Source organism: Lacerta agilis, chromosome 5 (genome assembly GCF_009819535.1).
Source record: "Lacerta agilis isolate rLacAgi1 chromosome 5, rLacAgi1.pri, whole genome shotgun sequence".
NCBI lineage: Eukaryota > Metazoa > Chordata > Lepidosauria > Squamata > Lacertidae > Lacerta > Lacerta agilis.
The window spans coordinates 59,480,167-59,505,010 of NC_046316.1; the positions used below are offsets into that span (position 1 = coordinate 59,480,167).

At 47.1% G+C, this 24,844-nt stretch overlaps 1 protein-coding gene and 1 long non-coding RNA gene across 2 annotated transcripts; both read left to right on the forward strand.

Moving 5' to 3' along the window:
• Positions 1 to 10,197: 10,197 nt before the first annotated feature.
• Positions 10,198 to 12,513, forward strand: SOX14 (SRY-box transcription factor 14). Its single transcript, XM_033150115.1, is given in 2 exon segments — positions 10,198 to 11,173; positions 11,175 to 12,513. Coding segments are annotated over 2 exon segments (717 nt in total). The 5' UTR covers positions 10,198 to 10,796; the 3' UTR covers positions 11,515 to 12,513.
• A 5,198-nt stretch (positions 12,514 to 17,711) lies between these two features.
• Positions 17,712 to 20,891, forward strand: LOC117046317. The gene is made up of 2 exons (XR_004426563.1): positions 17,712 to 17,919; positions 20,691 to 20,891. It is a non-coding gene; the product is annotated as an uncharacterized LOC117046317 (long non-coding RNA).
• Positions 20,892 to 24,844: the final 3,953 nt, after the last annotated feature.

Consider the following 24,844-nt stretch of genomic DNA (forward strand, 5'->3'; position numbering starts at 1 on the left):
ACCAGTTTCCTTGAGAGAGGCAGCAACAAAAAGGGTTTGAATGGAGGGTCAGAGTTCTAGGGTGCTTCAAGATCTTGGTGACATCTCTGGAAGTGTAGCAGGGGCCATGGGCATAGCCAAGGTGGGGCAGCTTCCCCCCCCTTCAAGTAAATCAATAAAAATACTTAACTAGCTGAGGTTCTGCCCGCGCCCCCCCCCCCAACATAAAGCCTGCCCCACCTAACATAAATCTTGGCTACGCCTATGGCAGGGGCACCATTAGCCAAACCAATTAACAATAATTGTTTTCAAAGTTTAGCAAAATTCAGAAACAAATGGAATCATTGAACATAATTGGTTTAAAGTATCAAATCCACATTCTTCCAAATAATTAATTTCATTTGGTCGTATTCTGAATCGGACCATCCCTTACTGATATTTCACTTCTAGCTAATTATCACTGCTGCTGGGATTTCTTAGTACAGTCATACCTCGTGTTACGTACGCTGCAGGATGCATACGTTCGGGTTACGCACCGCGGCGACCCAGAAGTAACGGGTTCGGCAGTTCGCACATGCGCAGACGTGTCAAATGCCGTCACACGCATGTGCAGAAGCGCCGAATCGTGTCGTGCACATGCGCAGACGCGGCGCTTCATGATACGGATGTCACGGGTTACGAACGGGGCTCCGGAACGGATCCCGTTCGTAACCAGAGGTACCACTGTAATGCCAGTCAGTCAAATTTATTGGCTAAAAACTACAAACTACAGTGGTACCTCAGATTAAGAACTTAATTGGTTCCGGAGGTCCGTTCTTAACCTGAAACCATTCTTAACCTGAGGTACCACTTTAGCTAATGGGGCCTCCTGCTGCTGCTGTGCCGCCGCTGTGCGATTTCTGATCTCATCTTGAAGCAAAGTTCTTAACCCGAGGTACTATTTCTGGGTTAGCAGAGTCTGTAACCTGAAGCGTCTGTAACCTGAAGCGTCTGTAACCCAAGGTACCACTGTATCAGACTGAGAGAGCTATTTTAGCATAGATGACCCATGGCACATTGAACCCCTATTTGTGTGAGTTGCCTTGTTACAAGGTTCATATTAGCTTTGCCTACCTTTACAAATAAGGGGAGGGCTCAGACTGAGCTGATCATTTTAGCATCTAGCGAACTGAGAGCCACTCTCTAATCCTTGTATTTTCCCATTTCTTCCACCTTTCAGGGGTTTTTTTAAGGTTTACCTGGCTCTAAGGTTTAGTGAGGGGATATAGATAGATAGAAATATTCTGCGGAATCTAAGAACTGTGGGAAATGCATATGGGAAAATCTAGACAATGTGTTATATCTGTCATGACATCAGGCCCTCATATAATAATTGCTGGTGGCTTTAAAACCAGAATGGGGCAAGATTATAAGTTGTTAATTAAACATCAGCTGATCAGTTGTTGAGGAAGAGGGGGTAGAGACTTCAAATGCCATTATATTTTTTCTATCTGCATAAGGGGGGAACGTTATTTACACGCTTCCTTCCTGCGCAGCAGTTCCATGATTGGATTATTTTATGGTTGTTGACCGGGAAGTGACCAATTCCTAACCAGACTCTCCCCCCCCCCTCTGCCCGCCCCAGTAAGGCTGAGGAGTGCCTTCAATATGGAAAGACATACTGGTAGTTAGATATAGACATAGTCAGATAGCTAAGACATACAGTATCGTCCAAGGCTCTAGGCAGGTTTTTTGGCCTGATCCTATTAAAGAAGGAGTGACCAACCTAGTTCATGATTATAACTTACCCTTAACATGACAAATTAGGTCATTTGGTTGACATCTTGGAGGCATCATAGCCATTTTTTTGTTGCAGTCTAATCCTTCCTAGTTAAACAATTTGATTTTGAACGCTGATTTGATTTTGAATGCTGGAGAGCTAAATGTTCTATTGAAAAAAGTTATAAGAGTTTTCAGAAGAGAAGGGTGCCACTCTCCCCCAGCAGATTACTGTGTCCCATCCCACATTGTTCATAATGGTCCACCAGAGAGGCTTTCTAGAGCATGTTTAGTGAGCTGCAGTGGGGAGGAGGGCAGCCTTCCTTAAGTTAACTTTTCTTGGCATCTAACACATTTCCAGCACTTCCCACTCTCGAGTGTAAATGTTAGAAAGTTAAATGTGAATTAAGAGATCCTCTGAAGCCAACAAGATTTAAGAGCCAGTATGTTTTACTGATTTAATAAATGTTGTTAGTTTTCTCCGGATTGTGTTCTTTATGTTTTATGGCCTGAATGTAACCCTGAATTTCTAGTGTTAGGTTGATTCCTCAGTTGTCATGCAACTTAACTTATGGTAATCAGTTAAGTATCCCAGTTAATCAACTTCTTTTTTAAATTACAGATAAAATCAAACATATTTGAACGGCTGAAGGGCCTGCCAGTGCACAGTGCAAATAGCCAACTCTATCCACTGTATATTAGGTCTGATGAAAAAGACAAAAGCAATGCCTTTTCCTTCAAGTCTGTATCCAAAAGTAGCAAATATTTGCCTTTTAGGGAGAAATGGTTATGCTGTTAATTCTAGTAAAAAGAACCTATGGCAACAGAAGCAGGCAGCGCTCAGCTGAAATCACTGCCGATATCACACACACCGGCAAAAAATAATAATAATAATCTGAACTTTCCACAGTACTGATGGAACTTGAGCTTGTTTTTTGTGAAGCTGTTTGGGGATGTTATCACAATAGGAAATATCACATATTTGTTTGATAGAGAATGAAATGAAGGTGACACTTCCTTCTAGCAATAAGGGGTGGTTTTGTTCTGTTATTCAATTTAATAAAATGTGCTGCCTTGCACTTAAGGAAAACTATCCCTTTCCTTCAGAAGCACCACAAACACATTTTCTTGGATGTTCTAGTATATGTGCACATATATTTCAATAGAACAATCCTCAGATTAATCTGCTAAAAGGTTAACTGGCTGAAACTTACTCCAAGGTACTTTCTGATCCTTTCCGCCTTAACTTCCAGAGAAGTTTTACTGCAGTAATGCTACATAATTAAACTTTCTGCAATGATGCTACATAAATGATGGCATATACAGATGTCCATGTAATTTAGGATAAAGTATCCAAATATATGAGAGTTATAATAATGTTTCAGAAATAAATTCTACTGTGTTTGTTGGGGCTTGCTCCCAGATATGTGTACATACAATGTGTCTTTACTCAGAAGTAAACCCCATTCAATGTTTTAGTTCCAGATACTTTCCTATATGACTGCAGCCACAGACATTCATGCGTTACATATGAGTGACAGGAAAATGGCTTTTCTGTGACACAGGAGGGCCAAATTGAAGACTGTGTTAGCCTAGCCTCAGATTTTATTCTTACACCATTCATGTGGCAGTTGAAAGACAGGTGTTCATTTGACTTGCAATGGTCCTTGAATGAGGGAATAAATAAGAGATAACAAAAACTGACAATCCTAAAAGATGTTTAAAAGCTGCAGGCCTGCATTCAGGTGTAACTCTAGAAATTTAATAAATTTATATACAAATTTAATGAATAATAATAATAATAATAATAATAATAATAATAATAATAATAATGTGTTTGGTGAAGGGAGTTAGTGGTTTTATTCTGTTTTCATACGTATATTGTGTTCTCATTTTGTATTTTTTATGTTGCAAACCATCCTGTGGTCTTTGGATGCAGGACAGCATAGAAATTTAATAAATAACAATAATGAAGCAGTTGTTTGTGAAAGAACCTGAAATGCCAGCAGATGCCAACGTGTTTGAGTGCAATTCCAAAAATAACACTGGCATTTATGTCCAAAATAAGAACAGGGGCTTGAACTTAGCCTGAGCATGTTATTAAGAAGTGACCCCCTCTAAAATCAACTGGACTTTCTTCGTGTTAATATGTTTAGGACCGTGGCCTCTTGAACAAGGAAGAAGGCTTTGATCCATGACTAAGGACTCTCAACTTAACTTATCTTTTCTCAGGCTTCAGAACTGCTCCTTTGAGCATCACTGCCGTACCAATGCCACCTTCAACCACCCTTAAGGATTCAGGAATTGGTGGACCAAAGAAATGGTAGTGGTCATCGTCATAGTGGTTATTGGTGACGGTGGTGATAATGATAGCAGCGGCAAGAAGAGTCGTCGGATCTCTTCATTGCTTTAATAGTTTTATATTGCTTTCTGCTGAAACTATTAGCCCTATCCTAAAAAAAATTAAATCAGTGTAAGTCCCATAGTTGCCAATACATATTTAGGATCGCAATCTTAAATCCTGTTACTTGTAATTACTCTGGGAACTCTTCGAAAGAAGAAGAAAGGGATTGAATGCCCGCACTTATTTTAGTGGAGCTAGTGGAATGTAAATGTCTGGATGTGTATTGCATATATATCGCACAATACTTCGGGTCCACATATTTTCATCAGAATGCCGCTCCAGAAAACCACTTCTCACATCGCCAAGGGAATTAACTGCATGTGTAGAGTATGTGAGGGCAGCGAATGGATTGTGATGCTGAAGTTCCTGACAGTCTCTCGAAAACTTCTTACGCACCCTCTGAGACCCTTATACTCCCCCGTTGACTTTGCTCTTTTGTGCGTGAAAAGCAACGCACTTTAAGGTTGATTCATTCTTAGCATTGAAACGAAGTGGTTAAGCTGCTCCCCGCCCCCGCCCCGCGTCTCCAGTTTAACTCAGAAATCATGACTTCTCCGGCGCGTCCGGTTAGATGGGTGCCGGGAAGAGAAGAATACTTAAACCTGGTCGGTCCTTGTCCTGTTGCTTCGCTGCTATTTTCTTCTGCCCCCGAAATAGCAAGCGCGCCCAGTTCTAAACCGGGATGACATTCGCCTGTGCAGAGGGCGCCTCCTAATTGGGCTTGAACGCGATTCCCAAAGGAAGCTGAACTGCCTTCGGGCGCAGCATTTACTCATATCTTTTGCTCTGCGGGAGATAACCCCCCGCAGTTATGACCCCGTCCCCACCCTTCTCTCTTGTATACCTTTTGGTGGAAAGAAGCGAGGGGAGGGGGAGCCAACCCCACAAACTTCCTCGCAAGCTTGCTGAAGTCGAGCGATTTGTCTTTGCAGCAAGCAGGTGGGTTCTCTTTTCCTGAAGACGAGGTCGCTGGAATTCCATGAGGGACTTAGTGGGCTATTCAACAGAACCCCACCCCCACCCCCCATTTGGGTGTCCCTCCCATGGGAAGGAACGATGTGGACACAATGCAAGAGAAAGTGTGCGTGCGCGCGCTCCTCCGTTTCCCTCCCAGGCTGCTTAAACGCGCCTAGACGAGCGCCGGGGAGTTTATTGGCAGAGCAATCTCGCTCCATCAATAGCCCCAACAATTATGGAGTGTTTTTTGAAAGGGTCTTCGACAGCCAACAAAGGGCAGCATTCAACTCCCAAACGATTGGTCTTGCTATCTGGATTATTTTGTAAACCCAGAGACCAAATTTCACTTGTTTCTAAGCGGGGGAAATGATAGCATGCCCCACCTCAAAGAAATACATACTTATCCTCCCTCCCACCCATCCCCAATAACAATGTTTTTGGGAAAATAAATAAATGGATAAAATATAATTTGGCAGGAAAGGAGGAGGAAAGAACCGATATGTGATCGAGCCTGAGTCAAAGGGACAGCACACCCAAGCTCAGGTCTGTAATGTGATTTTCCAGCCTTTTATCAAGCGCGGGTCTTTGCCTCGTGGCTCTGCACACCTTGGTCCATGTGAGCTCCCGACCTTGCGCTACAGTCGGGAGACAGCGCTTCCCAGCCAGACCCTCGCAGCAACCCCGGCTGGAAAGATCCCAGTGCTCTTTGGAGGTGGGAGGAATCCGCGCGCCCGAAGAAGGGATCGTATTAGGAAACTCGGCTGCCCTGCGCAAGGTGCATCTGGCTGCTGACTAATCCCAGGCGACGGCCATGAGCCGCGGGAGAGACGTTTGCTTTGGCAAAGGGCTCTGGGTGGCAGTTTCTCTCCTATTGGTCCTCCGATTCTACCTTCCCCAGCTTTTTTTTAGTTGCTGGTGGGGAATTGACGCAGAGAGGGAACCTGCCCCGAGGCTAAACAATCATTTTAGTTTGAGACTTGAAGTCTCAGCTGACGAATGACCCCTGTACATTTAGGCTTAGTAGGAGGATTCCTCGCACAGCGCTGCGCCTGAGCTGTCTCGGAGCTTTCCCAAGAAGTCGGAGGGGGCGAACGGGCAAGAGGGGAGGTGCTTTGGGTAGCTCCTTACAGAGCCCGATTTAGACCTGGGATTATTTTCGCAGTTGAGGAGAGAATGTGGAAGTTGCGAGGGGGAAAAATCAGTCAGTATCGTGAGCTGTGTTCTAAAAACAGGGCGCAAACCCGGTTCAAGAGCGCGCTTTACGAGTATTTTGGAGAGGACTTTTGTTCACCCGGAGACAAATAGCATCTGCAGCCCTGACTAAGCAACAACACGCCGAGCGCTTCCCCAGCCCACCCCGCTTCTCTTTGCCCGCCTGGTTGGGGTCTCATCCTGGCCTGATAGGCACCATAGTTTCTTTCCCAGCCCCCACTTCCAACGCCCTAATACATTCAGGCAAACGGTGTGAAATGATTTCTCCAGGAGTTTTCTTGCCAAGGAAAAAGTTGTGTGCGTGCGCTTATGCGCGCGCCCTTGCCGCTGCGGGTGCGTGAGGAGAGAGAGGGAGCGCTCACCTGTTCCCAGGGTCCCCGCCTCCAAATAGCCAACGAAATTTACTAAGGAACGTCTGGCCGCCGCCTTTGAATCATATTCCAATTCCCCCGGGGGTAGGATGTGAGGGCAAGGGACGGCGGCTCCTTCCTCCGACCTGGTGAATTATGTATCTTATGTGCAGTGCTTTTTTTCTTTTTAAAAATGTTTAGGGGTACTCTTATTTTCCGACTTATATTGAAATACTGCCCTCAATGAGGTCAGGCTTAGATTCACAACAAGTTTTGTGCGTACCCCCGCGTACCCCCACAAAAGCACTGCTTATGTGTATGTTTAGCGCCGTGCCGCGTGCCATCAGCTCTCTCGTCGGTGTTTTGGTGCCACCGCCGCCTTCAACTTCTGCCCGGGAGGGAGGGGAGCGAGCTCATAGATTATCACTATTGGTCATCTTAAATCTGGAAGTTTAAAAATCGACAGCGGAGGAAAACCCCTCTTTAATCACACCCGTTTATTTAAGTTACATATTGCGTTCAAGCCGTCTACGCGGGCCCTTGCAATGATACCATTCTTGCCGCGTAAAAGCGCGTGTAGAGCGCGGCCGGCCTGCGCCAGGGTTTGCTCGCTGAGCACCACGCCGGGCTCAGAAATAGCAGGCGCGCGCGGCCATTACTTCAGCTGAGCCCACAGGACGGGAGCACGCCGGCGTGTGCGGGAGGAATAAGCTTTATACAGCCATATTCGCGGGCGCCATCCATTTACGACGGTGGTGGGAATTGGGGAGGGTGGGAGAAGATTTCTGATGTTGTCTCGAAAAGGTACGTATGGACATGCATCGCCACAGGCAGAAGACACAAGCAGAAGCCAAGGTCCCAGACTTCAGCTATTTAAATCTTGGCAGCTAACGAAATCCATGTATACCCCCCTGAGCATTTGAAATGGCATGGGTTTACTCTCTCTCTCTCTCTCTCTCTCTCTCCTGTTAGTGTAGTTTTCTATTCAGGAGATCACTTCATATATATTATGCACATGCACATGCAATTCAGGAATCAAAGGCCACTCTTTACCCTGCATTAAAAAAAACCACACCAACAGTGGGTGTTTTTATTATTTTTTCCCTTCTAGACGCTGATATATTAGAAACCTTCCTTGGATAAAAGTGTGGCAGAATTGAGAAGCGGGGGGCGGTCGGATGGAGGATTCCGTTTGAAAAAGACATACCAATACACACGCAGCACAGCACCGATGCGTTACATATGCATGAACCAGCCGCTGGTATGGGGCATGTAACCTCTAAATATACCTTTGGGAGCAAAACGCAGAGGGCCCCGGGCACAGTGGGAGGGGGGAGAATGTCTCTGGCTGAAAAATGATTGTTGTTCTGCAAATATTTGCGATCTATTACATACGCCGTGCAAAGCGCGGGGAGAGCTGGTCGCTGCTGTTTCTTCCCAAGCTCGAAAAACAACAACAAACAAAACTATGGTTTGGTCTCTCGGCAGGCAACGGCACTGATTTCGAGAGAGAGAAAGCCGGCAGCACAGGGATATTTGTGTGCGCGCTTCTGTGTCCCGTGTGTGTGTGTGTACTTCCGAGATCTTTGAAATGAACCAGGATGAGCTAGGCAGCAGGTGTTGCCTGCGGGGAGCGGTTTAAGATGCCTCTCTGTACAGGTGTAAGGGACTGAAACTGGCCTTCCGTTGCTTTAAATAGGTAGTTGAGTAAAATCAGTTCGTCAGTGGAGGTTGGGAGAAGGGGGGGGGGGCTAATGGATAAGCATTATTCTTCAGGGGCCCCCATAACAACGGAGAGGAAAGAAAATGACAGGTTCCCGCCCCGCCCCTTAGACAGTGCTGCAAATCATATTATTTTATATTTGTAAGAATGTTTAACACTACGGGGCATAGCGGATGATATTTATTATTATTATTATTATTATTATTATTATTATTATTATTATTCTGTATTTTATTGAAATAAAAAAATGGATGATGCGCCTATATTTACATCCCGACAGCTTTAAATCACGGATGTAAAAATTACTTGGCGTGCTCCTTTTCCTTTTTTTTTTTTTTTTTTTTTTTGCAAAAATCAAAATCAAATTTGAACCATGCAGTTGCTAAATGAGCCCCAGAATTCCATATTTTAAAACATCCTCTCTCCTCACCCCCCACCCCGAGACTTGGAAAAGGCATCATCAAAGATCCGGATCTACAAAACAAGGGAAGGTAACCCAACTCCTGTTAACTCTGACGCGTCTTTCGAAAGAGCAGCTACAGAGCGAAAGCAGGCGATGGTAAACTATGGAAGAGGGTCGAGGGGCGGGGCGGGGGTGTGGAGGAAGAGAGGGAAGGCTGATGTTGGACCAATTTTGAACTCGGCAGGTGCAGAGAGCCAATAGGCCCTTCAAGAAACCCGAGCTCTTTAGGGATTCGAGGGAAATGGTTTCCATTTAATAAATATTTCCCCCAAGGCATTTTGCGTTAGGCAGCAATTATTCAAAGAAAACAGGCGTGGAGGGGAGAGAGGAGGGAGGGAGGGAGAGCTCCTGTGGGTATTTTGTTCTCTTTAGAAGCCAATCTTTTAATAGTTACCCCCCACCAAAAAAAAGCAACAACAAAAAACCCAGGACAGAGAAAGGCTTAGATTTAAGCAGAGGAGAAGCACGAGAGAGCGCATCACAAAAGGGCATCGTCACCAAAGCGCAGGGGACAATATCTTCCTCGCCGCGCCTGCCCCGTGCAGAGTTCACTCCTAGCCCAGTCACTTAATTCGGGCAGATCTCGTGCTCTTTGAGACTCTTTAGATTTTCGCCACCATAAAGTACGTATTGACTTTTAGTATAAAAATGCACTCCAAATAGCGCTGGAAGTTTAGGTCTATCCTGTTCCACTCCCGTCCACCCCATCGAAGTGCCAGACCTTAATGCATATGGATCCAGCTTCCTCCTTCCACTCCCCCCCCCGCCTCACAGCTCAGCCCCGTTTCTCCAGGTGGGCTTTTGCCAGGCTCGGCCCGGCCCGGCCCAACTCCTTGCGGGGCAAGGGGGAAGCTGGAGAGAGAAGCGTGGCTACATTCGTGCCGCTCTGCTCACTTTTGCTTTTCAACAATCGCACGCCCCCCGTCGCCTGTCATTTCTCTCTTCCTCCGCGCCCCCCCCCCCCGCTCCACATCTCTCTCGCAAGCCAGACTTGGTGCTTTTCTGGTGGGGTCGAACACAAGGGGGAAAACATTAACAAGACGCCCTTGTCCTTGGCTCGTGCTCTTGCCCCATTGACAAATTTACTCCGTTTGTTTGGACCCCACTCCCCAAATTAGGGGGAGGATTGCCACTACTCTGCCACCCCCCTCCCTGCTCAAAAGAGCTCTTTTCCACCCACTCCGCCCTAAAAACGAGGGGATGGGTGGAGTTTTATTGGCTGCTGCTATTAGCGCGCCGTCTAACAAAAGCGGCCCCTTTAATCCTGTGTCTTTAGTGATTTCTGCCCCTCTCCCCTCCCTCTCCCCCTCCTCTTTTTCCTCTTTCTCTTCTCCCGCTCTCTCTCTTCCGAAGGTATTCGTTCTCTCTCGCTCTCTCTTTCTCTGGCCGCTGATTGGGCGATCAGGTGAAGGGAGTGAACGCCCTACTCGCCGCTCCGTCAAGCTTGCGCGCCGTCCCGAACAGCCTCGCCTTTGAACTTCCCGCTTTTGGCTCCGAGTCCGCTCCTTGTCCTCAGTCCCTTGCCAGCGGAGCCAGACACCCTACGCGTCGCCACCGATCCCCGGTTCCAGGGCCGTCGAGGGGACCCCCCTGGCAATCCTCTGGAGAGAGGGAGAGAGAGCGCCCGCTCGCCGGCGGACTAGGCGCCCCTGGATTGCCTTTGGCCTCGCTCCTCCGGCTCCTTCGCCCTGCGGCTGCCTCCTCTTCTTCTGCTGCTTGCTCGCTCGCTCCGCTTCTCTTCTTCCTCCCCTCCCCGCTCCCCAGCCATCCATCGGGGTACCTCGGCGGAGACTGGATCGTCCGGAGAACTGGTATGATCAGCTGAGCGTGGTGGGGGGTCGCCTTGGCTGGAAGGCAGGAGGAGGAGGCGAAGCGGAGCCAGGTGCGCGGGGCGGGGGACAGCTGGCGGCGGTTGGGCTGCTTGACGAGGCGTCCGTCCGGCACACCACCATGTCCAAACCTTCCGACCACATCAAGCGCCCCATGAACGCCTTCATGGTGTGGTCCCGGGGCCAGCGTCGGAAGATGGCCCAGGAAAACCCTAAAATGCACAACTCGGAGATTAGCAAGCGCCTGGGCGCCGAGTGGAAGCTGCTGTCGGAAGCCGAGAAGCGCCCTTACATCGACGAGGCCAAGAGGCTGCGCGCCCAGCACATGAAGGAGCACCCCGACTACAAGTACCGGCCCCGTCGCAAGCCCAAGAACCTCCTCAAGAAGGACAGGTATGTCTTCCCTTTGCCTTACCTCGGAGACACTGACCCCCTCAAGGCGGCCGGGCTCCCCGTGTCAGCCACGGACTCTCTGCTCGGCTCCCCGGAGAAGGCGAGGGCTGCCCCCCACCTCCGCGCCCTACTCCTTACTTGACCCCAGCCAGTTCAGCTCCAGCGCCATCCAGAAGATGACCGAGGTGCCCCACACCTTGGCCACCAGCACCTTGCCCTACGCCTCCACCTTGGGATACCAGAACGGGGCCTTTGGCACCTTGAGTTGCCCCAGCCAGCACACCCACACCCACCCGTCGCCCACCAACCCCGGCTACGTGGTGCCCTGTAACTGTACGGCTTGGTCGACGTCCAGTTTGCAGCCTCCCGTGGCCTACATATTATTCCCAGGCATGACCAAGACTGGAATAGACCCCTACTCGTCAGCGCACGCCGCAGCCATGTAACCCCCCCGGCAAGCTCCCATCATTGACAGCCCCACATAGGGCAGGCGGCCTGGAAACCCCCACGTCGCCATAGCCTTGGTTTGCCGGTGGAATCGGAAGCCCTCCGTGGTGCATGTGATATTGACCAGACTTCAGAAACAAAGATATTTTAAGAGCCTAAGCGAAAGCCACCTGAGCACGGGAGAGATGTCCCGGAGACCTGATTTCACCTGGGGAAAGACTTTTAAGACTCGACTTTTTCCGAGGGTGGGAGGGCGGGGATGGGGAGACTCCGAGACTTTGTAGTCAAATCCAAAAACAAACACACAAAAGGTATTTTTCTTTCTGCACTTGGGGCTCCGAGGGGCCCCGAAACTTGTAAGAATTGTAAATGTGTCAAACTTTTAATTGCCCTTTTTTGGCCGAAAGGCCAAAACATCTTTGATGATGATGATTTCTTTTTTATTTTATATCTCAATGTCTATGAGTTTATATGATCGGATGTGAATCGGACTTGAATTCCTAAAATCCCGGAAGTATTCTGACTTAACGATTTCCTTTTTTTGCACATTAAAAAACAAGAGTTAGCTGTGTTATATATCTATATATCTATTTTACCATCCAGCACTAATAGCTAAAATTGCTTTTCATGTCAAAAAGATTAAAAAAGAAGAAGCTCTTCAGAGATATTAAAAAGGGTGAAAAACGTTTATATTTCAAACATGGTATGATAGTGTTTGCTTAATTTAAAACAGATAGTCCTTCAATTTGTGTGAATCAGTGCAAGTAGACCTAAGTTTACTTTTAGACAGAATGTCAGATATGAAGTCAGGCAGTAGAATTGTTTTTTTTAAATGGAAATAAAATTTAAAAAAAATGAATAACACGGTGGTAATTTAAATATGTTTTAACAATGTATTGGGGGAAGAATTGTATCCAGAAGGATTTTGCCTCGTTAATTCTGTTCATTTGCTGAACAAAGACATTTTGAATAAAGACAATCTGTCGTCGAACACGTCAGTTATGTGCTTGTGAATCTAGTCTCGATCCACACAAAACAAAACCTTCTAGACAGCGAGGAAGCTGGCTACGGCTACCTGCGCCTTGGCGGTGTGGTAGGGCCTGCAAATGCTGCAGAAAGTAGGATCAGAATACAAACAATTTCTAATATCGTCCTGTAAGCTCGATGATTTTTAAAGATCTGGGCACAATCTTCCGGGAAATTATCCTGCTAATGAATTGGGTTTTTGTAGGGAAGGAAAGCAGTTGCTCAGTCTTTCCTGCCGTGGACGAACTTCCAGGGAGATCGTGCCCATAGCTTGTCAAACTCCTTTTCACCCACCCACTTATTTATTTATTATATTTCGATTTCTGGGTTCCTCTGCTTCTAAGGCCCAGGGGGGCGTGTATAATGCTACATTCTCTCTCTCTCTCTCTCTCTCTCTCTCAAAACCAACTCTTCCTATTTTACAGATTGGGAAACTGAGGTTGAGTCAGAGACAATGACTGGCTCTCGGTCACTCAGCGAGTTCCCCAGCTAGCGATCTGTCCTCTGGGCTGCTCTGAGGCCGCAACCTTAGTAGTGTAAGCTCCACCGAACACAGAGTGGGGACGACTTTTGAGTAAACACGCAAATGCTTGTGCTTAGGGGAGTCTTTAATGGCATTCTGTTTGCGTATTTACTGCGAATGATCTCCCGTGCATTCAGTGGGCATACTCCTAATTAATTGCGCGTCGAACCGCAGCCTGCCTTGCAGCAGTGTTTTAAGAGACTGAACCGGTTTAAAGCAGGGCAATCGGTTACAGGTTTGCCGTTTACTCAGCAGTTAAGTCCCGTTGTGCTCGGTGGGGCCCATTCTCAGGTAATCCAAACATAGGATTTGCAGTCTGGTTGAGTGGCAAAGGAATAAATCTCACCTTGTTTAGGATTAGGAAGGAAAGAACTTTAAAGGGAGGTGCAGGAACAGTGGAACTTAATTAGATGGACTGGTCCATATTTTGCTTTCAGGGCTGAAAAGAACTGATCAAGTTCTCGAAATGTTTCAGGGGTAGTTGGAGGTACCAAAATATTGACCCCAAACTTAAGCAGCTATGCGATTATGCCTTGGCGGGGCTGTAGCTTTCCAAAAGCGAGGCGGCACAAAACAGCTCCGAAGGGCTGGGAAAGCCCGAAGGAATTCGCCTTAGCCTCGTCTACCTGCCTAGTAAAATGTAGGAAGTGAAGAGCGCTTCTGAGAATGTGCAGAATCCCTTCCGGCTGAACTAACGGCAGTTTGTGGGACTTCTCGACCTCTAGAAATTCAGTTTCCTCGTCTGCACGTATTGCAACCAGCGCCCACTTCGCCCTCGTTTCCCAGGTCCTGGGATCATTTAATGTAGACTCCAGACCTGATGATTTGATGACCTCCGCTCTTTCCATGTCAAAATGTAGGACTTCACTTCTTTCCAAATGTGGTGAGACAGCTCTCCTGCCCTCTGGTCCCTTTTGGTCCCTCTGCTGAGTGGGGGTCCAGGAGTGCCTCCGGAAAGTCCTCAAAAGCGCCCCCACCCCCAATTTCCACCACCTTCCCTGCCCACGTTTCCACATTTCACTCCCCCCCCCCCAATATCCCAAATCAGAGGGCGCAGGCCTGGAAAGAGGAAGAAGCATCTCGGAAGGGAGGCTGGAGCAGGGCAGATTAGCATCTTGTCCCAAACAATTAACAGCGTTTGGCGCCCCTATTCATCAGGTCTCTCCTTTTGTCCAGGAAAGGATTTTTCATTAAAAGGGGAAGGAGGGGAGGATAGAAAGAAAGGATGGGGGGGTGAGAGGGGGCGAGAAAGAGAGAGAAGAAGAAGTAGCAGTTGTCCATCTGGCTAAGCTGAATAGCCAACGTGATCCATGTTGTAGATGTTTTCTCATTAAGTGCTCTTTGGAGACCGCTGTTAGAATTAAATGGCATAACACAATTAACATACACGGGACCTGAATGGCAGGGTAAGCAGAGGAAGAATAGATAGATAAATAAATGAGAGATCAGGCGAAGGTAAACAAAAGAGCCGAGGAGAAAAGCTTTGAAAGGCGAGGTTAGAATGGCTGAACCACGCTTGTTTAGCATGACAAAAAGAGAGAGAGAGAGAGAGAGCCCACTTACAAATGGGCACAATTAAGACCTGGCTTGACTCGGAGGCGACAATCAGAGGCACAGTTGCGAGGGGACACTCCGAGGCAAGCCGCAATGAATGGACCCCACAGCGGAGGCGGAGGAGCTGCGCGCCCGGGCTGATTTAACCCCAGTTGACAGTTGCTGTCAGGCCCTGTGATAACACTCATAGCTCAGCGTCCTTTAACATCTAGCTAGATTAGTCTTAACGCTGCCCTCACAGGTACAGGCGGGAGGGCTGCCGTCAGCTGTCTCCTCCTCTGGAGATTTGGGGAAGGGAGTCCGGAGGGCTGGGACGGGGGCGCCAGAAGCCCCACGTAGAAAGGCCTGGAGGGGCGCGCGCGCTGGAGACTCGCCTCTCTCGGTCTCCTGGGTTCCCTTCCTGGGCGCTAACGCAACGGGCTGGCTGGACTCCTCCGTTTGGTTACAGCGTTGACTTGAAAGGGCGAGATGGAGAGGACATTAAGATGGTCCCAGTGGCAACTTGGCTGTTTGGCAAAATGGACTTGCGGGGTGTTGCGTGTGTGTGGATTTGTGCTTCTCTAGAAAACAAATAAATAATTAGGTTATATTGCACCACCAACGCCGCCTCTCAAATAAATAGGTTGATTGGTTTTGTAAAATACTGTCCTTACTGTGGTCATCGTGTAGTCGATATGTGATGCTGAGATTTACCTGTTGCCGTGTCGCCTCAAGGGAATGCAAAGCAGGAGAGGGGAGGGACCGATTTTTTTTTTTTTTCTTCTCGCAGGATCTTTCTCCTAGAGCTTTTGGGTCACACAGGACTCTTCGTCAGGCAGAATGGAAAAGGGTGCCGATTGAGCAAGGTTACATATTCCACTGCTCAAACTCGCCATTTAAACATATTCATTTTGCGAAATTCTGTTTTGATTTCAACGATAGATGTGAGGATGTCATGTCCACACGAAACTAGAGCTGCTAAATACTTCAGCACCCCAGGCCACCCTTTCTATTTTATTATGTATTTTAAGGTTAACCCAACACCAGGAGCTCCACGGAATATACAGCTCCTGCTCATATTTACTACAATCTAACGATTTTGCCGAGTTTATGTTGGATAGTTTCCACTCTGCTCTATAAAGAGTCCTGTGTGATTCGAAAGTTTGCGCATTGCTATCCTTTTGTGTTCTAGACGCCACAGAAATTGACTCGTGGAAGTTTGTGTGATTACTTTCCTCTCACAGAAATCCAGACGAATGCCAACAGGGCAAAACTTTAGGACTGTCTTGAAAATTCATCGCTTGTCCCCATCGCCCGCCCCTTGCAACATTTCCTCATTCCTCGCCAAATTACCACCTCTATCCGGCTCCTTCGTTTGCAGGTGCGTGTAGCTTTTATGCGTGCAGAGATAAAAATATTAAATAATCGCCATGACACCGAAATGAACCGATTACCGACTTTGATGTCAAAAGTACTGCAAAAGAAGGCGAGAGAGAGAGAACTATTCCCTAAAGGGAGAGAACGAACTCCTTGTCAAACCTGTTTCGCCACAACTATCTCCTCCTTTCAATAAAATCATTAAACAAAAGGCTGGGGGTTAGGAGACACCACGCCTTCCAAGCGCTTCCCAAAGAGCAGGGGACGGCAAGAGGATCCCATTTAGCCCTCAGTCTCCCTACCCCCGTCCTTTCTCTTTCTCTGGGTTGTCTGGGGTGCTCGGTGTGCCCAGTCCCTACTGGTCAGCTGGAGAGGTGATGGAGATGGACCCACACAGCTGGAGAGGAGGGAAATTGGGGGATCATGCGGAGAGATTATTTCATTTTTATTGATCGGCCTAGGATTCTGCTGAGCGAACGTGCGCATGGTGCTGGAGTTTTGAACCACTACTCAACTTTGGGTTTTGGGAACAATGCGGTCTCTCAACAAGTGAACACGCTACACTTAAGCCGATTGGTACACCCTCCCCTGTCTTCCAAAAGAAATCTCAGTGTGATTCTTTAGAAGGCAGCCCCGCAGCCTGAAACCAACGGGCCCTTCCTTCCCAGTAAGAGAGTTGAGGAGTGAGAGGCCAGCCCGATTGACAGCAGGGGGGGAGTGGCACCCGATCCTCAAACCTGTTTGCTTGCGAGCGATCTGGCTGAGCTGAAATAGATTGCCTATGACGCGAACCTGGGAGCAAATCCGCTTGAACGCAGCAGGATTTACTCCCGAGTAAACACGTTTAGGGTTACACCGCCGGGTCCAATGCGCAGCCCATTCTAACCGGCAGCAAAATCCTCTCTAGGTCTCAACGATTATAGATTGCGGTGTTATAAGATCGCGATATATTCAAGCAACCTTGATGAAGTGGAATGAAGATCTGGTCTTCCTCGTCCACAAATCATTGATTTCAAATAAGCTCCCTTTGAAGGCGGGCGGGGCTGGAAGTTCTTAATCCATTTCCCTCCTTTCAGGAAGGAAAGAAGCTATTCTTAGCTAGCTGTAAACTTCACTGACTCCCACTATTTATACTTTTTCCTAATCCTCTCCAAAGGCCACCCCTCTCAAACTCCAGCCAGGGGGGAAAAGAGGGGGTGCGCGCGCGCGCGCGCAAAAAAAGCGCCCCCTCATTTAGTTGCAGATGGAAACGCTGGATTCTTGGCCAACTTTGCTGCGGAGGGGATTAAACGAGCGAGGCCACGGACGTGCTGGAAACTTTCCTTTGAAAGGACACATTAAGAAGTCTCGGAGAGCTATTACTGGTTTCTGCTGATTGGTGATAATAAGGGCGGAAATTCGCCGCCGAGGACTATCAAAGCCATTCAAAGGGACTCTGGGAGATCAAACAGATCCCAGGTTGTGATTTGACAGTGCGGTTTTTTAAATATATTTTTTAATCCCTGCCCCCCTCCCTCCGTCTGGCTATATTTCATTCATTGTACTGTTTTTTTGCTTTTTTTTTTTTTTTAAAGGGAACGGGAAACCAGTCACATCATCTTCATTCTCTAGTCCATGAAAGTAATTTTAAGCAACGTCAATGTCTGGGGGGGGGGGGGAGGGAGGAAGAAGATGGAGACTCTTCTGGAAACGAGACTCCAAGAAATAACCCCAAAACGAAATGCGCGCGCCGCCGCCTCCTTGCCGAAAGGGGCTCTAGATTTGGAGCTGTCAATTCGGCAGACGCAGCGAGCCGTCGCTTATCGAGCTGCATCTTGTACAGAACATCTGGCGGAGCAGCTTCAAAGCGGCGGGGGGGGAAAGTTGCGCAGGTAACAACACGTTCTTCGCCGCATCGCCAGACCGCGATCGACGCAGATCCGGGCAGCTGCTGCCTCCGAGCTAGGTGGGAGCTCGCATGCTGCCTGCAGGAGTCTCGGGGTGGGGGGTGGGGAGGAGGATGTGTGGGGTGGAAAGCGACGCCTGGCGTCGTGGACGAGCTGCGCCAAAGCAACGCAACCTCCCAGTCGCACCAGGGGCCTTTCTGCCCAAGAGGAACTCTGGCCCAACAACTCCTCCAAGGCCTTTACTTGGCGAGGCAATGGGCCAAGCTGGCTTCGTTAGACTCCCTTTGGGATCTGCTTAAAAGAAATTAAGGAAAAGTGGGTGTGTGTGTGTGAAGTTCTGGGTTTGTGAAATTGACTAGACCAGCGGAAGTGGCGGTCCCTGGGCTAGTTAATCGCAAAGGTCTGGAGATTGAAATGGGTTCACGTCCCTGGCCGTCGGTTTCAAGAAGGCCAGCCTCGTGGCCTTCCTACCACTCAAGAGGGGAGATCGTCGGGACGGAGGAGATGCTTGAGGAGGAGATAATAACAGCAAGGGAGGCAGATGGGTTGAGAAGCGGGTGGGGACGGAAGGAGAAGCAAAGTTTTAGTGGCACAGCTCCCAGTCCTCGAAGGGGATGGGGGCGAAAATGAGGAAAGGGACGCAGAGGCGATCCCGTAGAGGGATGGAGGAGATTCTCAGACTGGGGCCCTGGGGTGAGTGTTTGGAGGCCTTTCCTCGCAGATCCCGTGGGAATCGGTTAAGCCTTGCAGGCCAGTCGTTTGCTTTTCAATTCGGGAGCGATGCTGCAGAGGCGTTTGATCTCTCTGGAGTTTACTGTTCCTCCTGCTAGGTCTTCATCTGCCTTTTAAAACGTTGTGTTTTAATAGCATCTTCCTCTCTTCTTCTTTCACACGCCTCGGCTTCGGTTCGGCCTTTTATAAGCACATCAAGGCAAGATCCAATCCTGCTTTCTTCTTTTTATTTTTCTTAATTTTTTTTATTACGACAAATCACCCAATATACTTCATTAGGGCCGAGCACGCCTCCTTTGAACCAGCTAAGCAAGAAATAACGTGCAAGTTCCGAGGAGGGAAAGATCACATTCCAAAAAGTTTGAGGGACTAAAAGGGGTCGAGAATGAAAGACTGCTCCTGTTGCCAAATTTTAAACCCGTGCACGGTAAGAGAAGCTTCTCAGGGCGGGCGTGGAAGAGAGAGAGAGAGAGAAGAGAGAGAGAAGAGAGAGAGAGGAGAGAGAAAGGAGAGAGAGAGAAGGGGAGAGGAGAGCGGAAGAGGAGAGAGGAGAGAGGAGAGAGAGAGAGAGAGAGAGAGAGAGAGAGAAAGGGATCAGGCGGCGCCAAGGAGAGGGAAAGAGGAGCGAACGTGCACGCCGGATTCCAGCGTCGTCGTCTGCACCCAACTGGCACTCCGGCGCAAAAGCGTCGAGCGCTCAGCTCCGGATGGGGCTCGCGTGCGCTCCCTTGTCTGGGCTTTGTGGTCCGCCCCCTCCCCCCCGCCCAGCCCATTGTCACACTGCAATGCAATGGGATTTGCACACTTGAGGTGTAATAGCATTACTGCATTAATTAAAATTTTCATTTCACGTCCAGATTGTTTACTTATCTGCTGGAAACATATGTTGAGCGAAGTTAAGATTCTGGACTCTGCACTGTTGCCCAAGGTGCAATTCAATACCGAGGGTTGGGAGTGGGGTTGTGGGGCTGGTGGTGGGGGGGGGGGGGAGCGGAGGAGAAAGAGAAGATACGTCTTCCGATTTATTATTATTATATCCTCCAGCCTTATCTTGGTGGCTATAAATTATAAGGATACCATTGAGCTGAATATTAAGATTATATTCTCTCTCACCCCCAATCCCCGCGCCCCTGAACATCGCTTCCTAAAGCTGGCCAGATCTCTGGCTCTTTGAAATAACCAAGCCTGCCTGCCTCCCTCTCTCTCTCAATCCCCTTCCAGCAGTCCTACCTTGCTTAGCAGCCAGGGGGTACCCCATGGCAGACAGACTCCCATCACCTCTCTTTGGCCATGGAGAGAAGGTGGAAGAGGAAGTCCCGGATGCCCGGAGCGGCTCCTGATGCTGAGAAGCTCTGGATCATTTGTGTGCCTTCAAACAGAGATGCGCTTCTTTAAAACGTGCAAAAAGGCAGATATATTTCGACGAGAGAAGCGTTGGCTTCACCGCCCGAAATGCTTCCTCCACTTCATTGCTTTCTATTTTTTTATATTAAAGAAGTTTAAAAAGCGTTCTAACAAACCAGCAGACATTTCATTCAGATCCGCCCCCCCCGCCCCCGCCGTGTCTCATCCGGATGGACCGGAGAGGCAAAACCTCTCTCTCTCTCTGGTCTATTTTATTTAAGCAGCAGAGCTGCTCTGGAAGAGGAATCCAATCTCTCCTTATCTCGCCCAGGCCTCCTTTCAGGCTGAGATCAGAGCAGGGAGGATGGAGGGGGGGGGAGGGGAGGGGGGAGGAAAAGAAGAAGAAGAGAGAGGGGGGTAATTGTTCTTTATTCCCCCTCCCCTTTTAATTTAATACGGCAGCCACCGCTTTCAGGTCATTTATATGCCTAATTTAGTGATAAAAGTCAATAAGCAAGGATCACAGCGTTGTCCCCTCCTTGTAAGTATTTCAGAGGAAGCGAGGCTCGGGCGGAGCGCGGGTGGGGAGACAGTGAGAGGAAAAGCAGTTTCCAAATCCTCGGCTTCAAAGCGTCCTTCTGGCTGCTCAAAAAAAGGGGTTGTGTGTGTGTGGGTTTTTTTTTTTTTTTAAGTGTAATGAGGCTGATATTTGTTTGGCGGTAGCTGTCAAGCCAGTGTGGCTCTTTTCTTGTAGGCACCGCTTGCCGCTCCCTCCCCACGACGCTCCGGCAGGACCCCACCGCGCCACCAAACGCGAGAGTCGGAGAGCGAAGCGCACGATATGATGATAGAATCGCTTCTTCCCCAGGATCCCCGCATAGGAACACCGCGGTGTTTCACCCCGGTTTGGACCAAGCCCCTGTCACGAAATAAACAGATTGCTTCTCCGTTTGGGGTGTGTTCTGCGGGGTGGGGAATTGTCGTATGTGGTATAGGCGAAGAGGCATTTCCCTACCCCCCCTCTAATTTTTAAAAGAGGAATGGTAAGGTGTCACCCTCCCTTCCTGGTCTATCTGTAATTGAATCTAGGTCAGTATTCTAAAGCAAGAAAAGTATGCTTCTGACTTTCCTACATCAGCCTAGAATTTAGGGGAGGGAAAGGGAGGGGGGGGCTCCTTGCAATTTCATTTAAAATGTAATGGTGGGATGAACTGATAAGCAAATGGTATGGGAGGGGGGGCACTGCTTAAAGAAAAAAAAATGGCACGGTTTTAATATGCTTCCAGGTGGGGGGAAATGATTTACATGGGAGTTTATTTCCTCTTTGCTGATATGAAAGAATTACAGATACAAAACCCACTGATCTATAGAATAAAAAAAGAAAGAAATGTTATTTTCCTGTAAAGGTATCAGTTCATTTATATTCATTTAACCATCCATCCATCAATTTAGTTTCTCACTCCTTGCACATACTCCTTAGCTCTGTTAAAGCTTCCCAACCAATATACTTTTCCAGAATATACAATGAAGTTCCCACTTTTAAAAAATAAATAAAAAATCATGGGCTGAAGTAGGTAAAGATGAGACCATTTCCACCCTAGGGAAACACAAACACACATTCGCCCCCTCTAGAGAGAATGAGCACTGCTGAAGTTGAATCAGTTGCATTCATTCATATACCGTTTATGAAACCGATTCATCTTTACCAATACCCATTCTCAATATAGAAATATGTGTACAGTCGTATGGTTTAAGCACCTCTCTTCATAACATTCATTTTGCTGATAACAGACATGATTAATATGCATCATGCATTTATATTGTAAATGTAAGATTAGTATTCAGATATATAGTACAGTACAGTATTATACACACACAATGGGATTGTGTTGTTTATATTTGCGCACCCATTATATACACATATACATTGGGTGATATCCAGTATGCATATCCTGATTTATTAAAATCAGTGAACTTGAGTGTCCATTCATGCCAGTGAGTCAACTCTGAGTGTGACTAACACTGAATAATCACCCAGATATTTATATTGTGTTTATTTTCATCATTAAACACAACATCTACACTGCAGTCAACACAATGTAAATGTGCATATTCAATCGTTAATGAAAGAAACGAAATATATATATATTTTCATTTAGAAAGAAAAGATCAGATTAGAGTCTCGTACGAATAGTCCCAGCTGGTTTTAAAATCGGTAAGAGATTTTAGCTGGGTTGGGGTGGGAGGAATTGAGAAAGAGAGAGACATTTTGCTCTTTGTAAACAGTATTTAAAGAATGCAAGGCCAGCCCCTTTCTTCCCATCAGCAGAACATCCTAACATTAAAGTCAAGCAAGACCATTATAGAAAAGCTCATTCTTATCTTTAGAGTCTGCACATTTGGTCAAGATATGGAGTGCTTTAAAGGGCTTTTCTCCAGTGTTTGACTCTGGCAGGCTTACCCAGGTGAGAGGTTTCAGGGAAGGAAGTGGGATTATTCACCAGCAGGGGTGGGCGTGGGGGGAATTACAGATTCAGGCTACTTGTAATTAATGGCTTGTTCTTGTATGTGTATAAATATATTTTAAAAGCTGGGGGGGGGAGGAGTGGGGAGTAGGAAAGTTAGATGTTTTAAATTGGACAAAAACAAACAGGGTAAAACCCAGAAAAAAGCTATGATAATTAAGTGTGCAATCCTGTGTACCCTTAAGTATGACTTAAGTCCAATTCAACTCAGTAGGATTTACTTCTGAGTCAACCTGTATAGACTTGGGCTCTGTGTCTCAATGGAATCAAGGAAACTTACAGTGCAATCCTATATATGTCAGAAGTAAGCCCTATTAAAATCAGAGACACTTACTCCCAGGTAAGTGCTTATAGAATTGTGGCACAAAACTAAATACTTCCATCATTATTAATGCATATATGACTTCCTGCCAGGATAGGCTTCTTAGGTGGTTTACAAAATACTTTAAAACAAACACCATTTACACAAAGTTCCATTTTACTTGTAAATAAGTCTCACGGTTTGGATGTACATTCAGAAATAAGTTCCACTGTATCCACTGTGACTTATTCCCAGGTAAGTAGTCACAGGATTGAATCTTTAGGTTTGATTAATTTTAAGTGATTGTGCCCAGCTTGTGTCTCCATTTTTTTTTTACTTCCAGCAAAAGAGTGCCTGTTTCGCAACTTATGTTTCCTTTTCAATCTTTCAGAAATATACATCTAAAAACATACTTGTAAAATGCTCCAAATATTCTTAAAGCTATGACATAAGCAACGTGACAGAGATTGTTCTTGTTGAAACTTATACCCAGAAAGAGATCAGGGTCTGAATGGGAGCTGCATGTTGTGGTTTGAGCCCATCCATGCACCTCCCAGGCACACAAGCATTTCATACAATAGTAAGGTTAGCAAAAGAAGAAAGCTGTTTTAAAAAAACAACCCAAAATGCTGGAAGTTAATGCATTTGTAATGCAAGCAGTAGTAGAAATCAGAAAGATTGGCACCAGCAAACTATATTTCTTTTTCTTAAATAGTATTATCAAAATGGTGCGATGTGGATTTTGTACTTGACTTTGGCAGAGGGTTTCTAAAGCAAGCACACGAGCCACACAAAGGCCTTGTCCTTCCTAACCAGCCTCATTTCAATCAGTGGGAGTTTGCCCATCCATTGCCATGAGCTCCCAGAGGGACTCCAGAGACCCATTTGGGTTGGGAACTGAAACGCTGCTGCAGAGTGTTTAATTTTATTAATCTTTTAAAGCCCACCGCTTTTGAACAAATGCCCATTTAAAGCAGTTTTGCATAATTACATGTTTCGGTCGCATTTGAGTTGATTCTTAATTTTTATTATTATTATTATTATCTTGGGTTGCATGGAAGTGCTCACTTTGCTGAAACTGAGTCTGGCCTCTTGAGTTCTCCCCCCCCCCTCTGAGATGCTTTTGGAATTCTCTGCCTTGCCACAAGAAGCTTTGGTCACGCAGAACTGTGCCAGCTCCTAGGACTGGTGAGTAAATCATTCTAGCATCTTTCAAATGCTTTCCCTCTGCCTGTTTCTCTGCTGCATTTGTCCCAGAATATAGAAGTTGCTCCCGTGCAGGGTATATGCTTCTTTATTTTATGTGTTCCCTTTCGTTATGATCACACAGAGCTGGGCTGCTGTGGTGGGAAGGTGAAGCAGGCTGCTTTGGAGTGCGAAACTGGGGGCACAGCGGAAAGCAGGAATCGATGACTGAACAGTGCAGTAAGATTTTCCAAAGTGTTTGTCCAACCATGAGGTGCATGTGCATGTGTGTGCCAGCCATTTGGTGACTTGGTGCAGGCAGCAAAATACTCTGGACTGGTCATGTAATCACTTCACTTATCCCATTTGCAGAACCACACAAAACACTGCAAAGCCAGCTTCATCGGATTGCCTGTCCTGAATTTTGCTTGGGAATCCACTTGAAGGTATTGTAACAGAGCTGCTTCACACATCACAGATACAATCCTGCCCAAATTAAGCACTTTTATATTAGACTGAGACCGTGTTCATACTGTACACTTAAAGCACCCCTAAAGAATCCCAGGAACTGTAGTTTACCCCTTGCAGAGCAACTCTGAACAAACTACAGTTCCCGGGATTCTTGGGGGGGGGGAAGCCATGTGCTTTATATGTACTGAGTGTACATGGAGTTTGATGAGAGAGTTAAGCACCTGCTTAAATCTTGAAATCAGAGGGACCTAACTTTGGCTGGATTGAGCCCTACACTTTAGATGTGCATGTGAAATGTTTGTTTCCCCCCCGAGAAAGTTAAATGTGAACATGCAGAAATACGTGTGAGACCACAGCTCAAAGATTATGCACATCCAGTGGCAAATACATGTTTAAAAAAAGGTAAAGGGCCCCTGACCATCAGGT